This window comes from Sminthopsis crassicaudata, chromosome 1, assembly GCF_048593235.1.
Source record: "Sminthopsis crassicaudata isolate SCR6 chromosome 1, ASM4859323v1, whole genome shotgun sequence".
Taxonomy (NCBI): domain Eukaryota; kingdom Metazoa; phylum Chordata; class Mammalia; order Dasyuromorphia; family Dasyuridae; genus Sminthopsis; species Sminthopsis crassicaudata.
Window position 1 is genome coordinate 695,604,485 of NC_133617.1, and position 15,637 is coordinate 695,620,121.

The following is a 15,637-nucleotide window of genomic DNA, read 5'->3' on the forward strand; positions in this document are numbered from 1 at the left end:
GCATTAGACACATTTGGAGAGTACATTGGACTTCTGCATTAAAAAATAGGTTTGAATCATCAAAATCAAAGCTGAAAACAATTTCTGGTGGAATGATATAGGAGTGACCAGTCCTCAGGATGGGCACTCCTTAGCCAGCCAAGGACAACTCAAGTCAGTGCCCTGGTGGGCTTTATTGCTGAGGAGTCATGATCCTTCAGGTAGTTAGCCTCAGGTGATACCCTTCCAATGCTGCAGCCTGATTGCAACACTGAGAAGTTGTCCACCCTAATCCCTGCTGGTCATAACTGTACCTGCCGGGTTTCACTGGTGGACCAAAGTATATTAGAAATCCTCCTTGGGAGTGTGAAGCCTCTGCCGTGGGCTCCAGCCATCTGAGGGTCTTTAAACACAGAAGGAGAATTGGACAAATGGGGAGAGAGGGTGTTGAGTTACTTCAGGCACTCTCCCCTCCAAGAGGACACTTGTTCCTCACCCCCACATAGACAGCACACATTAGTCCAACCTCTCTGCTTCAGTTATGTAAGGGGGCCCTGGGTGGTTTGTGTTACCTATGTCCAAGCAGTCTTTGGCAATAGAGTCCTGGCAGATGCCCCTGGTCTGGGGAGTCAGCTGCTGAGTCATAAAACTCCTAAGGATCTGGAGATAAAGTTTGCCCAACTCCAGACCCCATGTGGGGTAGGCCCTAGTTGTGACCTCCTGTTGCTGTTTGTTGACCTGCTTTCCTGGTGATGCATCTTTGCAGAGTAAACCAAAGGTGTTCCCAGTGGGCCTGAGCAATTAGCCTGCCATCTACAGGTGACAGACCTAAATAAAATTTATCAAGGTCTGTTTTCCTCCCTCCATCTACCTCCTCACCAAAAATAAATAAAATAAATGTGATACTCCAAAACTAGAAAACAAACCAGGGAATTTGGGTGTTTAGAAGTAGGTACCTGTTGTGCAGTCTGTCCAACTACTGGGACTTGGAGTGGAGGTGGAGTGCCTCCTGTGGGGTTTCTAGGAACTTGAATTACTCAGTCTTATAGAGAAAATAGTAAGGTGATCCTAATTCCTAGACCTGATGCTCACAATGCCCTTTCCCCCTCGTGCAAAAATATAAAAAACAAAGAAAAGAAACATTAGGGAAAATTGCAAAATTTAATGACAGTAAAGAATAAAATATCTTTAATCAAAAGGAATATAAATATTTAAAAGTGGTTTAGTACAGTAAATTCATGTAATTATTTTTTCATTATATATATTTTTTCCTTTTAAAGGAAAGGTCAGTTTTTATTCAGAAGTAGCCTGGCTCTGAACTGATCTGGCAATCTCAGCTTCCTTTAAATCTTATCTCTCTATGATACTTTTGGTATCATTGTTGTTTACCTTATTTTTTATGTTTTTAATGTTGGTTTTTTTTTTTTTTTTAATCTCTTCTCCTGCATTTAAGCTCTTTAAGCAGGCTCTCTTATCTATCTTTGTAGACTTCATAGCACTTAGCACATAGCACATAAGTAAGTCTTTGGTAAATATCTGCTAAAATGAATGAATGATGTCAGTAAGAAGCAGGCTCAGGCCATGATATACATATTATTTCAGGGATGAATAACTGTTAATTCATTGATACACATCACTTTCTAAGGACACTTAGGAGTCTTACAAACTTTGAGTAGAATCCAATGGATATTTGCAACAGTCCTAACTCAGTATCTGAAATTGGTGGGCTACCACCCTCTTTGTACACATTCGTGCTTTTCTCCAAATTGTTTATTTTCCCAGTTCTTATTCCTTAGCATATCTGTGATAGGACTGGGTTCATAGAGCAGAAGTTACAGAAAAAGTCCTGGGTGCCTGAGGTGAAGAACAAATCTAGCCTTTATATTATTAACCTTGTCCTGCATTAGCCTGCTTATTTCTTCTATTAGAAGTAATCTCATCCACACTGCACGCACAGTTATGGTGGGGTCCTAATGATGAATAAATAAGGTCTTTCCTTTCTCTTACAGATAGCAATGAATGTCCTAAATAGTGGACGATTTAGCATGGGAAGTTTAGTTGCTGGAATGATCAAGAAGTTGATTGGTAAGTCTAAAGTGAAGTCTTTGTCAGTATCTGTCCCACTGGCACACTGAGTACTTGGTCCCTAAAGAAAGAGGACTCAGCCAATTTAAGTGGCTGTTAAAGAACCTGAAAAAGGAATAAGATTTCAGACTTGGTTCATCATTTCTTTTTTTTTTTTTTTTTTTTTTTTTTTAGTGTGATTGAGCTTGAAAAAAATTTTGGTAGTATTCAGTTGTTTCAGCCATATCTGACTTTGTGGTCTGTTTGAAGTTTTCTTGGCAAGAGCGTGGACTGACTGAGCCATTGCTGAGGAAGCCACACTCTCACTGTGAAGGCAACAGCATGCCTGCTGATGTTGCCAGAATGCCTGGGAAAGCTGCTTGAACTTTTCAGGGCATTTATGTTGGAGGCTTCTTTTAATTGTGTCCTCAGCCCATACAACTGAGCAAATTTCACTTTTTGAGAAGATAGAGATGGATCTATCCCTTGTTGCTTCTGCTAATGCATTTGAAAACTCATGACGATGACTAGAAAATCATTTCAGGATAACATAGAAATCATCCTTCTTAATGACTGCTTTCTTTTCTTAAGCAATGACAGCAGAATATGCCTGTACAAGGAAACAGTTCAACAGACCTCTCAGTGAATTTGGATTAATTGAGGTAATTAAGAAACTGAAAGTTATCCTTGCTCATTTCAAAGATATCTTCAGCTAGGGACAGCAAGTGCTTTGAAAGTAGACAGATTTTCTCCATTGTAATAGTGACTGCTTGTCGTGGTGACTTTGGAAACAGAAATAAAGATATTACTTTAACATATTTAACATGTATGGGTCTACCTGCCACCTAGGGGAGGGGGTGGGGGAAAGGAGAGGAAAAGTTAGAATAGAAGGTTTTGCAAGGGTCAGTGTTGAAAAATTACCCATGCATATGTTTTGTAAATTAAAAGCTATAATATTTTTTTAAAAAGATATTTTAATTCATGTAATTATCTTTATTAAAATCTCTGTTCCCTTTTGGGATGCAGCTGCTTGCCCGCCTTTATTACAGAGGAGCTGTTCAATAATTAAATGTATATTGGTCTTTATACCTGTTTTTACTAATCCAGGAAAAGTTTACTTTGTTGGCCAAAAAAACATATGTGATGGAGAGTATGGCCTACCTCACTGCTGGAATGATGGACAGCCCAGGTTTTCCTGATTGCTCTGTGGAGGCAGCCATGGTGAAGGTGAGTGGGAAAGGGGACAACAGCTATGGGTTTTAAGAGGCTGCAAAAAAGATGCTGCTCCCCAGTGTAAAAAGTATTACAAGTCTAGGCAATGCCTAGAAAGATGCAGGGATTGCTTGGTGTAGATAAGTCTTTAATAACATTTATTTTTCATCCTTCCATGGGCCATCCCAAGCTCAGTGTGTCAGTCACAGCTTTTCTACTCTCTCTCTTTTTTTTTTCTTGGTTCCAATATAGAATGCTTACATGAGTTCAGTGCTCTTAGGATACAAGACCTAGTTCTTACTCTTAAGAAACTTATAGGCTAGTTAGTCACAGGCCTGATACAAATGCAATCACATTGAACCATACTAGAATGTTATAGAATTAATGATGCAGAGAACAAAAGAGTTAAAAGTTCATAAAAGGTGGAGATGAGAGAGAGCTCTTTTAGTCAGGAGGTAGTCCATGAAAGAAGATTTACATTTTTCATCTAACATCCTTTGCTTCATCTAGACTCTGCTGTTAGTACCTAGTGACATCTATGTACAGCACAGCTGTGATAACAGTGTTGTCATTTGTTGTAGGTGTTTAGCTCCGAAGCAGCCTGGGTGTGTGTGAATGAAGCCTTACAAATTGTTGGAGGCCTGGGATACATGAAAGAGTATCCCTATGAGCGCTATCTCCGGGACTCTAGGATTCTGCTGATCTTTGAGGTATGTCTTGATTTTTGTACTTTTCAAAACCACAGTTTCTTCTGATTGAGTGGAATATGTATTCTAAAAGTCTACATTCCCTTTGGAATGTCAGAAAAGACTTGCCTAGTTCCCAGTCTCAACCTTCTGGATGTGGGTGTAGAGTGCTAACTTAAGAGTTTTAAGGACTTCAATTCAAAGCAGAAGAGTGTAGATGGGCTTAAATGCCTGGGGCTTGTCCCCCCGTCCTAGGGGACGTTTATGTGACTAGATGTTCCATATCCCAGCAAAATAATGCCATTTACCAGAATAGGAGATTCAGATGACTCAGGCAGGTTATGAAGCAAAGTTACAGATGAACTGTTTAATAACTAATGTCTTTGTGAATAAAAGGCAGCACTTGATTCTAAAAAACAGGAGCTTGTGGTCACGTGATGCTTTAAATTGACAGAATACTCGATGTTCAACTGTCTCCCTTTACTCAAAGCGTGCTGCTTTTGCGCATTTGGATACTTGCTCGTGGTGTTTGGCACAGCGCCTGGGCTTTCTCAAGGCAGTTCAGGACTTCAGCCCTTTCAAAAGGCATCCTCGGTGCTAGGAGGGAGAAGGGCAGAGCAAGGGAAGGGGTGAGATCTGGAACATGAAGAGGAGATTCCAGGGAGGCGAAGGCTTAGGAAGCTGGGAGCGTTTAGGCTGAGAAGCCTGGGGATGGGGGTGGGGGGCACACTCCTGGCGTGGAGGTCTCCAGCATGGATGAGGCAGCTCTGGACTTGGAGTTAGGGCTCTCCATTTTACTGTTTTATGGTCGGGCTGGAGCTTTTAAGAGACCCAGCTCAGGTACACAGCCTGTTTTGTCATTTCTAAGTTTCTGAGGCTAAGGAGGCGCTACTTCATGGATCTGTAAATCTTGCTATTTGTCTTCCTCTTTCTTGTCCCCCTCCTCCTTCCTGATTTATCCCCCATTATTGAGTTCGACTTCACAAATGTTTATTAAGCCCCTGACATGTAAATGAGACAGAGAGAGCCTGCCTTCAGGGAGCTGACCTACCCTGGGAAGACAACTTCTCCACAAAGTAACAAGTGCAGTAGTTGCCCAGAGTGATTCCCTAAGGAGGGAGAATGCTTATAATGGTGGGTGGCAAGGAGCACCATAATCTATGGAGAATTGAAGGTGATTGTCATCCTGAGGACACAAAGAAGTCAAAGGTGAGTGTGAGCAGCCCAGGCCGCATTCTCAGGAGTGGTCACGGTGTAGACCTCAGCAGGACTCTCCCATGCATCTGGTGCTGACCCTCCCCTTCTCCCCTGCCTCACTTCTCAGTCCACCTTTGTGGTGTTCCTTTGATTCATTTATCTACATTCTCTGATCTTCCCTTTGTCCTGGCCCAGTGGATAGAGCTTCAGACTCAGAATCAGGAAGATCTCAGTTTGAATTTTGTCTCTGACGCTACCCGTGGGCAGAACCCAGGAACGTCCCCTATATTCTTTCAGGCTGTTTCCTTATCTGTCAAATGGGGGTAATGGCATATACCTCTGAGGATTGTTGAGGACCAAGTGATGTCATTGATGTAAAGTACTTTGCCAGCCTTCAATTTGAATGTTAGTTGTTATTATTTGTTCACCAGTCTCTACTGCGTCCACCGTCTGTCTCCCTTTCTCCCTTCATAATTGCACAAGGAATTTAGTCAAGATTTCTGTTCTTTTAGTTACTACTTGGCATCCCATTGAGAGCTTATTTCCTATTTTTCTGGGTAAACATTTTCATTTGAAAATGAAATATGACAGTAGAGAAATAGGACCACATTGCTTACTTATTTTGTTCATTGTGTGCCTAAGAGAAGGAAATCCATTTGCTTTTCACAATTCAGGAAGTTTGTAAATTGATAGGTATGCATCACAGTGGTGTGAGATGGAAGTCCAGGATATGGTTTAATCCCATTTAAGCAAGTCAGCAAAGGAAGCCTTGTTTGCAGCATTATCATAATTACTACTTAAGACCATAAGCGTCTAATAAATAGTGTACTTTCTTCTAGAAATGATATTTTCCAATGAAGTGTTGGAACTCATGGATTAGAGGCAGGAATGCGCACTCATCCATTTTTCCTTTTGACTGAGAAAAGGAATAGTATTATACCTTGAGGACCAGTTAAAGCCTATATTGTTTACCATGAAGCTTTGTCTGATCACAGATCTATCGTATCTATAGGCACTAAGTAAATCTGAACCCATTATGAGTTTAGTCTTCAGATTTTTGTTAAATTGTGCTTATTTATTTTGATTCTTATCCTCTACTCCATTGCTTTTAAACCATGAAAAACACCAAAGATCAAAGGTGCATTTTTCCCATGTCCATGAACCTTCTGTTGTGCTGAGTTCACTGAGCTTCAGTCATAAACCTCTTTGACTCTAGTCCTCTGTAAATGATAGATTTTGGAAAAGATTCTACTTGAACTGACATACTACCCCGCCTCTCCTCCACTGCCCTGGGAGCTTGCCTGAGCTCCTTTGTTGATGAAGGATGGGAATCCATCTTGGCCTAGCCCCACGACTGGTCGAGTACTTGAGTTGATGGTAGAAGTAGCAGTTGTTGTAAGGCTCTTTGGTTATGAAAAGGTCGTCAGGTTGAGAAGTCAGGTGTGGACCTCTCAGCCTCCATAAAATGTGAGGGATCTCTGGAAGTATTAGAGAAGGAAGTCGAAACTCTCGTCTGGTTTTATTGTTGGCAAGGTAAGCAGAATTAAAGCTCACCTCCATCATGTTTTCTCATCTTTGCTCCCAGGCCCTATGATCTAGTCATTCCTGGACAAAGATAATGCCCAATTTTTACATTCTTGGCTTCTTTACATTTTCTTAAACACTAAGATCAGTTGACCCCTCATTGACTTCATCATGAGATATTAACACTGAAGTGAAATTATTAATATCAATTGATAGGACTGCCTTAACACTCTGGGAGCTCTTCTACTGGTTTGGGAAGATGCATTTGAAAGCCTCTAACTGGTATTTCATAGCTCTTTGTTTTGTCTTTTTAGGGAACAAATGAGATCCTTCGCATGTATATTGCCATGACAGGACTACAGCATGCAGGCCAAATCTTAACCAAAAAAATCCGGTACGTATGCTTCTGGTGTTGGAGCTTTCGAAGGGCCAAGTGCTTTTAGTCACAGAATGCTTATTAGCTTATTCCCTTGTCCTAGATTTCACCAGGAAATAAAAGCAATAGACTTCAGATGTCTCCTTTCTCCCCTTACCCTCATCTAAACAGAAATCGGGAGCTCTAGGAGGAATAGGGGCCTGAAGGGAGAGGGATGTTGCTACCTTTTTCCCCTCCCTGCTTCTGAGGGAGCAGCTCTAAAACTATTTAGAGAAAAATTCCCATCTTCTTGCTACTCAATACTGTTTCCTACTTAAAAAAAAAAAATTCAGGATCACAAAACCCCCTTCAAAAACTAGTGTTTGAGCAACATTATCATCATCTCCGTCATCGTCATTAGTAATGTTTCAGAACCTGAGATATGCTTTTTTTTTCTCCAAGTAATTTTGCTTTCTGGACCAAATAAGTAAAATGTTTCTGTTTCTGATTCATATAGGTGGTGATTTATTTGTTGTTTTTAACATGAAAAAAATTTTTTAATCCATTTTACAGATGAAGAAACAGGCTTAGGAAGGTTAATATGCAGCTAGTCTGTCTGCAACTAGATTAGGCCTCCAGAATCTCCTTCCTCCAAGGTAGGGTCATTTCCCCATGCCACCTTGCCTCTGAGTTAGATGTGGCCACAGAACTGCCCAGGGATGCTCCTGGGGTCAGATTATTCAAGCAAGCTTTGGAGTTAGAATTCCTGAGCTGAAGGCCCAGCATCTTCACTTCCTGCAGTTACTTCTTAGCACTGATCCCATCACTGAACCAATACATCTCTGATCAAAGGGCAGGATACTTAGCTTACCAAACCACCTCAGTAGTACTTCCACTGCGCTCCCAAAATAATACACATTTTCTTCCACTGTAACCCTAACCAAACCTCTTATGTTTTCTCCCATTCTCTTTAGCAATAAAAATGAATGTCATAACATCTGCCCTTTGTCCTCAGTAACCTTATGAAAGGAGGTGGCACCCGCAAAATGCTTTGAAATTATATCTTCTGTAAACTGTCACCCTTAGCACAGAATAATATGTTGGGCTTGGATGATATTGTGACTAAATGATCTAGATAGCAGACAATCTGTGTGGTGTACTCTGAAGAGTCTTTTTGTTAAAATGCTGTTTTTAGAAATAAGTCATCATAGACATAGTCAGAACTGTTGGCCGTGGCCATGACCAGCACAAAACTTTGGTACCTAGCTTGTTGAGTAGGTTTGTGAAATCCCATTTCAGTGATATGAAGAAGGGGAACTTGAATGTTGTAATGGAACTTTTATCAACAACATTTCAAGATAGCCTGATAAAGAAGGTCGATTTTGGTCTAACGGGAAAAAATGGTATTGTGCATCCTAGTGTGGAGGTGAGTATGGCTTATATTCTTAGTCATTGATAAGTAGAGATCCAAGAGACCATTGCTGGGGGGATGAGGGGAGGTGATGCAGGCCATAAACCTAGGGGATTAGTTTAGATTGGGGGAGGGGTAACCCTGGGCTCTCTTCCTATCCTTAGCACAAGATAGATTCCTTTGCTTCATTTGAAGAACCCCTTTCAGCTCTAAGTCCTATGATTCTCCAAACACAATTTCTTTCATTCATCTCTTTGATAATGTTTACATGGGAGATCCCAACCTACCTACCTTTTCCTCCCCCTTAACAGTCCATTCAAGTTCTGACTGACTTACTCAGGTGTCCCTAGTTCACAGACTAGGCTACCTGTTCTTTTTTATCCCACTTGTTGTTTTGCTTATTAATTACACTTTCTTTTCAAATTCATTTGGCACAGTTACTCCAAATCACAGGATCTTAACAATCTATAGACCACATGCTCATGAACTGCCACAAGATTGGGGGAGGATGCTCCTCTTCAAGCTATTTACCTATCTGCATTATTAAAGAACCTTTTCTAAAAAAATCTTTTTGAAGCTATAAGAAAATACAAAAAATCAAAACAAAATGGATTATACTTGGACAAGTTGCTTGACGCTCAGTTGTTTGCTATCTTGACTACTCAGTGTACCCATTCAGTAGACAGTGTCCATCTGTGGAGTATCTTCACTCTCTCAAGTGATGACCCTCTAGGGCTAGGCTTGATATTGGCGCTTATAGTTCACATGTGCTACACAAGCAGGGAACATGCAAAGTCAAGGTGGGAACACAGGAGTTGTAGGGAACTGGCAATGCTTTGCTGGTTTGAACCCAGAGTGATGTTGATGAAATGGTGTTCAATTCAATTCCCTTTTCAAAATTATGAACTCTGCAGCCCTTGTTCTGCTTTTCTTATAGGAGAGTGCAAAGCGATTAGAAGAAAACGTGTATTTTTTTGGGCGAACAGTAGAGATGCTGTTAAAGCGGTTTGGCAAGGTAATTAACCCTCTCTTTTGTCAGGCTTGCATCTGTTCAGCAAAGGGACCAGGACTAAGAGGGAACTGCAAATCAGCTGGGCCTTGCAGAAAAGCTCTTCACCTTTGAACTCCAATTCCCACCATTTTGGGAGGTTGCAAAGTAGCTTGTGTCCGAGTAACCACTGTCCTTTTAAAAATGCTTCTATCCACAGAATGTGGTAGGTTTTACATGTGCTGCTCACCACAGCCTGGGAAGGAGGTCAGATAACGGGGAAGAGAATGTTCTCTCTCTGGGGCTCAGCCTTCGTGCTACCTCTGACACAGGTCTTCCTTCACCTTCCCTCTCTTGAGGGATCCTTCACTGCAACCTGTTCACCGAGCACATGTGGCATTTTATTTATTTCAGTGTGTCTTTTACTCTAAATTCTAAGTCCCTCAGGGCAAAGATTGAACCTTACTCTTCCTCATTTCTATCCTAGATTTAGGCAGAAAGATTTCATTGTTTATTTTAAAGAGCTCATCATTACCTAGAAGATTTTAGAAACAGTCAAAAATGTTTGGGGCTATCAGATCTCTTCTTTCTTTCCCAAGAATTAAGGGAGACTCCTCCATTTTTGTGGCCAACAAAGACCCAGCTCATATGGCATGTTAAGTCCTTTGGTTGTAAGAAATTAAATTGGGAGGACTTACTAATTTCACTCTGTCAAGTCTTACCTAAGGAAAGGAGGCTCTTACTCGGTCTGCTGTAGAAAAATTCCCCTAGAGGCCAAGACTTAGCCAGCAGTTTTTAGTTGTTGTAGGTAAGCACAACAACTTACATTGATTTCTCATGAGGCCATCATGTAGAGGATCAGACAAGGGCCTCCTCCAGTCTGATAAAGCTCTCTCTCCACCATTGGTAAGTCTGTGTAGTTTGAAGCAGCAGACTGCAGGAGGTCCTCAGAGTTAAATGAGGAAATGTGCTGAATCTTTTACTATTTAGGGCGTTAGCATAGAACTAATCTTGCTTTTTATTCTCTCCTTCTTGCCTAGTGTAGTAGTTTTTGCTAAAATCTAGGCTTGTTCTCTACTTATATAGTCATTTTTGCTCTTCCAATTCCCATTTAAAGACAAAGAACATCATCATGTTCTGAAGGTGGTTGTGAATTTCCAGTGAGCTTTTCTGTGTTAATTTAACTCCCTTTTCTTAGACTATTGTGGAAGAGCAGCTGATCATGAAGCGAATGGCAGACATTCTGATTAACTTGTACGCCATGACCGCCGTCCTTTCTAGATCGAGTCGTTCTGTACACGTCGGGCTACGCAACCATGACCATGAAGTGAGTATGTGAGAGAGGCGAAGGGTACAGGCAATTTTTCTCTTCTAAGTCCAGTACATATGGTGAATCCCCTTAACCATATTGCTAATAAGCAACAGGATTGGTTATTAAAGGGCTTGGTTCTTCAGTTTTAGTTTTTCCTGCAGAAAAAAAATGAGAGTTTTTTATATTTAGGGATTCCATAACATTTTTCTCCAGGGAAGTAAAAGCATTTATCTGTCAGCCAAGGTAGAATTGTTTTCATCAATTCATTCTGTGACCTTGGACATAACACTTCCTTTTGGGACCTCAGCTTCATATGTGAAATGAGTGTTCTGTCAGATGATCTCTGATGCCCTTTTTCTTATTATAGGTATGATATAATAGCTGTTATGGAACTTCACAATCCATTAGTTACAACTCAGTTTTAATCAGTAATCAAGAAGAGGGTTAGGGGCAACAAATGATATAAAAAGAGGAGCCCTAAGCCCTTGTAAAAAAGCTCCAGAGCTAGCATATTCCTCACTCTCCCCGCTTGCTCAGAACCAGACTGGGGTCACCATTTGTGACTCCAGGCCCATTTCTGCTTTAGAGATCTCAGAGATGCCTACTCACATATGGCTGATCTCCTCCTCTTCTCATCTTCCCTGGCATATATGCTCAGGTCATCACTGAGTGAGTCTGGGGGTTCTCATTTACTTAGCTCCTACTCTCATTGGCCCAGTTCACCCCAAGTTTGTTTAAAAGAAGAACACACTTTTAATCTGTTAATGTTTATATATTTTTTGTGCTAGGTTCTGCTGACAAATATTTTCTGCACAGAGGCATATTTCCAGAATCTTTACAACATGTCTCAATTAGAAAAATGTAAGTAATGTGGGCACTAAGATTCACTCAGGTACTGAGACTTTTGACATAGGCTATTGGTTATGGGGATTTCTGAATTCTTATTCTTATATTAAGTAACAATTAGCATATTTTCAAATTAAGGTCTTGAATGAGTATAAACTCATTCATACCAATCATTTAGCCAAACTAAATGTCCCTTCCTGTTTCTTTAATGCCTGTTAGTAAAGGATAATCTTAGAAAAATATTTTAAAAGAATTTATCATCTTTCATGATAGAACCATAGCAGCAACAACAAAAAGACCTAATGAATGTTGCTATATCCCTCTGTAATGAAAATGAGCTGGATGTTTCCCATGAGCTTACGACTGCTTTAGTGAGAACTACAGTGTGTGTATTATTGGGCATAGAAGTATAAGACAGAAGAATACCAGTTCTTGACTGGAACTTCTCCACAGTACAACTATTTTCTTGGGGGTTTCTCTTCAGACTGCCCAGGAAGGGGAGCCTTGTGTAATTGTCCAGAGTGATATTGATGAAATGGCGATCAGCCTTAATACTCGTGCTTGATTAGGGACATCAGTTTCATTCCGTGCTTGAAGAGAAGGTGCCTTGGGATGATCACCTGGGCCCACAGCACCCCGGTGCCTAGGAGTCAGCTGATTAGACAGACTGCTTTTTTCAGTTCTAGTGCAGAGATTTTTCTCTAAATGCTGTAATGGTAATATTCACAGAGTCCTTGTCATCTGGTTTGTTGATTTTTTGTTTGTTTTTTTAAGATTCTTCTGAAAATCTAGATGAACATGTTAAAAAAGCTGCCCGGCAGATACTGAGTGGTAGATGCTTCCCGTGCGCTCATCCTTTGGAAAGGCTATACTGACAAGAGGGGAAAGTGTTCCTGGAATCCATATATGATTATGAACAACCATATCTTTTAATTTCATCAGCTTGTAAATTTATATGGGTCTGATTTAGAATGACAATTGCCTTTTTTTTTTTTTTAACAGAATAAAGTAAGTAATAATTATGAAAAAGTTTTATTAAAAAAATTTTAAAGCTCTATTTAATATCTTTTCTTAGATCCCTAACGGGACTCCATCTCGCCTTGAGCATGGTCCTAAATTTCTTAAACTGAGGACTGTCCTAGCACAGTCTCCTTCCACATGATTTGTCTTCCTTCCCAGACAGAATGAAGGCTGATAAAGGGGTTTAAGAGTCCCCACTTGACAAGTTCTTGGGAAAGAAAGAGTCATCTTGATAATAATGGACTTTGCTCTCAAGATTGACTTTCCCAGTTCTTAGAGCTGGAAAGGCAGCATGACCCGTGGTGGGAAGAGCTGGGTTAGGCCAGAGTCGGAAGACGGGGGATCCTGTCTCTGGGGCATACTGTCTCATGTTCACATCTCCTTGTTGTGATCAGAATTAGCACTTCCTAGTCTGCCACTAGATGCTTGATTGCTAGTGAAAGAGGGACTTGGGGTCTCCCATCCCCAACCTCAATAAATTGCTAAGAAAAGAAAATGTTTTGCTTGACCAAAGTCTCAACCTAGGATTCATCCTACTCTTCCTCAAGTTAAACTTCAAAATGCTACCAGAACCTGCACTCTAAACCTAATTGGAGGAAGGGACCTCAGGGACCCTGTAAGCCAACCCCCACCTAAGAAGAATCTTCCCTCCCATATCCCATACAAGTAAGAAGAGGCCCAGTGTGAAAGAATCTCCTGACTCAGGGGAAATGGGGGCAGCCCTTCAGGACAGCTCCACTTGTCAAAAAGTTTCTCTTAAACATGAATCCTCTATAATGGCAATTGGTGCTTAGGCTCCCTGTCTGTCCATGGGCCAAGCAGACTGAAACTTACCCTTTTTGCATCATGTCTGCCGGTGGGCCCTGGAGTCAGGAGGACTGAATTCAAATCTGGCCTCAGACACTAATACTTAACTGGCTCTGTGACCCTGGGCAAGTCACTTAACCCCAATTTCTCTCAAAAATCAAAAATTAAAACAGAAATTAAAAAGCTTAATTGCTTCAGCCAGTCTTTACCCATCATAAACTTGGGGCCCTTCCCCCTCATTCTCCTGTGGACATTCTGGCTTACTGGTGTGCTTCTCAAAATGGCAGTTAATCCAGAGGGAGCCCCAAGGGCAGGACCTAGTGAGGTGCTTTTCTTACTGTGACCTAAGAAGGCTGTGTGGTCCACCTGGGACAGCCCTGGCTTCTGGGATCTGAGAACCCAGGTCTGACCCCACCTCTGTAGCCATGACAGGGACTTCACCTTTCTGGTCTCAGTTTCCTCATCTGCAGAATGGGGGCCCCCGAGGGCCCCTCCAGCCCTCACTCTGTGATCCTAAGGCTGCCGTGTTACATTACTCACTCCCTGGTGTATGCACCTAATACTAGGCACTGCTAGGCCAAAGCATCTATAAGCGGTTGATTCCCTTTTCCCTTTCCAATTTCAGACTTTACCAGAGCAGTTGAGCCAGTTCAGTGGCAGCATACCAATAGAAGATCTGACCTCAATCCCTCTAACACCAACTGTCATTTTTGCCAGTTTGTTGAGTAGGAGGTAAAACCTGAGCTGTCTTAATTTTTGTTATGCGGTCATTCACTCATGTCCGACTCTTTGTGACCCCATTTAGGGTTTTCTTGCCAAAGATACTGGAATACCGGAAGCCATTTCCTTCTCCAGCTCATGTTACAAATGGGGAAACAAGGCAAACAAGGTTCGGTGATTTGCCCATGGCTCACATTGCTAGTGTCTGAGGCCAGATTTGAACTTGGGGCTTCCTGATTTCAGGCCCAGCATTCCTTATCCATTGCATCATCCAGCTGCCCCTCATCTACCTGTTTTAATTTGCATTTCCCTTTCTAGTGATTTTGAGCATTTATTTTTATAAGTTGTTAGTAGCTTTGTAGTTTTTTCTGAAAACTTCACTGCTTTGACCATATAACTATTGGGAAATAAATGTTTCTTTGGCAAGATCTGTTCTTGGTGGAGACAAGCTGACTCATGATCAGTGACCCCTATTTTAAAAGTTAGTAGTAAACATTCTCTAAACAGTTTGATGTTGTGGAAAGTGCTTGATTTGGAATCGGGACTGTGGTTCAAACACCAGCTCCACTACTTAGTACCTTAACCTCTGGAGGCCTCTGTTTCTTCATCTACTGAAAGAAAGTCATACTTCGAACAATCAGTTGGCATTTGTGAACCTCACTAAAACCCTCCCCCTCCAGGTGCTGATAACCAACCCTACTACAAAACAGATAGACCAAAACCACCCTATTGTAGCTGCCTCATTCCCCCAAGATACAAACACAAATAAAAAAACTGATATTTTGCTGGCATTTAGATAGAGATTAAATTTGGCCATCCTGGGCAGAGTCAGATAAAGTTCTAAGTGGTGCTCCCAGTGGGGTCTTCCTGTTCTAAAACAGTTTCTGCATGTCCTTTACTCACATTTGGTCAGCTGTTAGATAAAATGTGGCCATGGCAGGGCCCAAAATGAGAGGGGGGGAGGAATATGACTGAGGCCATTGTCAATCGATCAGTCAGTTAACAAGCAATTATCAGATGCCAGCCAAGGGGCCAGAGAAAGAGAAAAAAGTCTGCTCCAGGACCCCTCACCCCCAAGTATTCTAATGCTAATTCTTGGAAGGACATGCTGAGAGGAGCCCTTTCCATTAGTCACAAATACTGTGGCCATAGTGGTGATTTTCTCAACTCCATACTTGTAAATAGATCTGGTTTTTTGAAGATTCCCAAATCAGCCCTTTCTGGAGCCAGATCAGCCATAACAGTAGAATTTCCAAAACAGAAGAACACTGGGCAAAATCTCTTCCTCTCTTTATAACTCTTTATTCATCTATAGAATAAGGCTTGACTAAGGTGGCTGCCGACTCAAAATCCTATCATCATAAGGGTGAAGTTATGAGCGGGAGCCCATGGCCTCAGACACTTATCACAAGAAAGGGTCCCAGGAAATGTGAAAGGCCCTTCCATCACTTGCTGCCTTCCATTGCCGGCCTCTAAATTTGAGAAGAGGAGCCAGGTATGGCTTCTGCCTCCTAAT

The 15,637-nt window shown here is 41.4% G+C and overlaps 2 protein-coding genes and 1 non-coding gene across 5 annotated transcripts in view; 2 read left to right on the plus strand and 1 right to left on the minus strand.

Annotated features, from left to right (window-relative positions):
- ACAD9 (acyl-CoA dehydrogenase family member 9) overlaps positions 1-12,631 on the plus strand; it is a 45,615-nt gene extending 32,984 nt beyond the window's left edge. Inside the window, exons 9-18 of the mRNA XM_074283696.1 lie at positions 1,989-2,064; positions 2,635-2,705; positions 3,151-3,270; positions 3,837-3,965; positions 6,977-7,056; positions 8,317-8,443; positions 9,366-9,443; positions 10,615-10,743; positions 11,517-11,589; positions 12,349-12,631. Coding sequence (XP_074139797.1) covers positions 1,989-2,064; positions 2,635-2,705; positions 3,151-3,270; positions 3,837-3,965; positions 6,977-7,056; positions 8,317-8,443; positions 9,366-9,443; positions 10,615-10,743; positions 11,517-11,589; positions 12,349-12,449 — 984 coding nt within the window. The 3' untranslated portion in view covers positions 12,450-12,631. The remainder of the gene's footprint in view (positions 1-1,988; positions 2,065-2,634; positions 2,706-3,150; positions 3,271-3,836; positions 3,966-6,976; positions 7,057-8,316; positions 8,444-9,365; positions 9,444-10,614; positions 10,744-11,516; positions 11,590-12,348) is intronic.
- LOC141552377 (small nucleolar RNA SNORA52) lies at positions 259-394 on the plus strand. The gene has a single exon (XR_012485171.1). It is a non-coding gene; the product is annotated as a small nucleolar RNA SNORA52 (small nucleolar RNA).
- Positions 12,632-15,403: 2,772 nt separating the features above from the next.
- CFAP92 (cilia and flagella associated protein 92 (putative)) overlaps positions 15,404-15,637 on the minus strand; it is a 76,931-nt gene continuing 76,697 nt past the window's right edge. For all 3 annotated transcript variants that reach the window (XM_074283692.1, XM_074283693.1, XM_074283691.1), the window contains one exon: positions 15,404-15,637. This exon is cut by the window's right edge and continues 188 nt beyond it. In XM_074283692.1, the coding sequence (XP_074139793.1) occupies positions 15,527-15,637 (111 nt within the window). In that variant the 3' untranslated portion in view covers positions 15,404-15,526.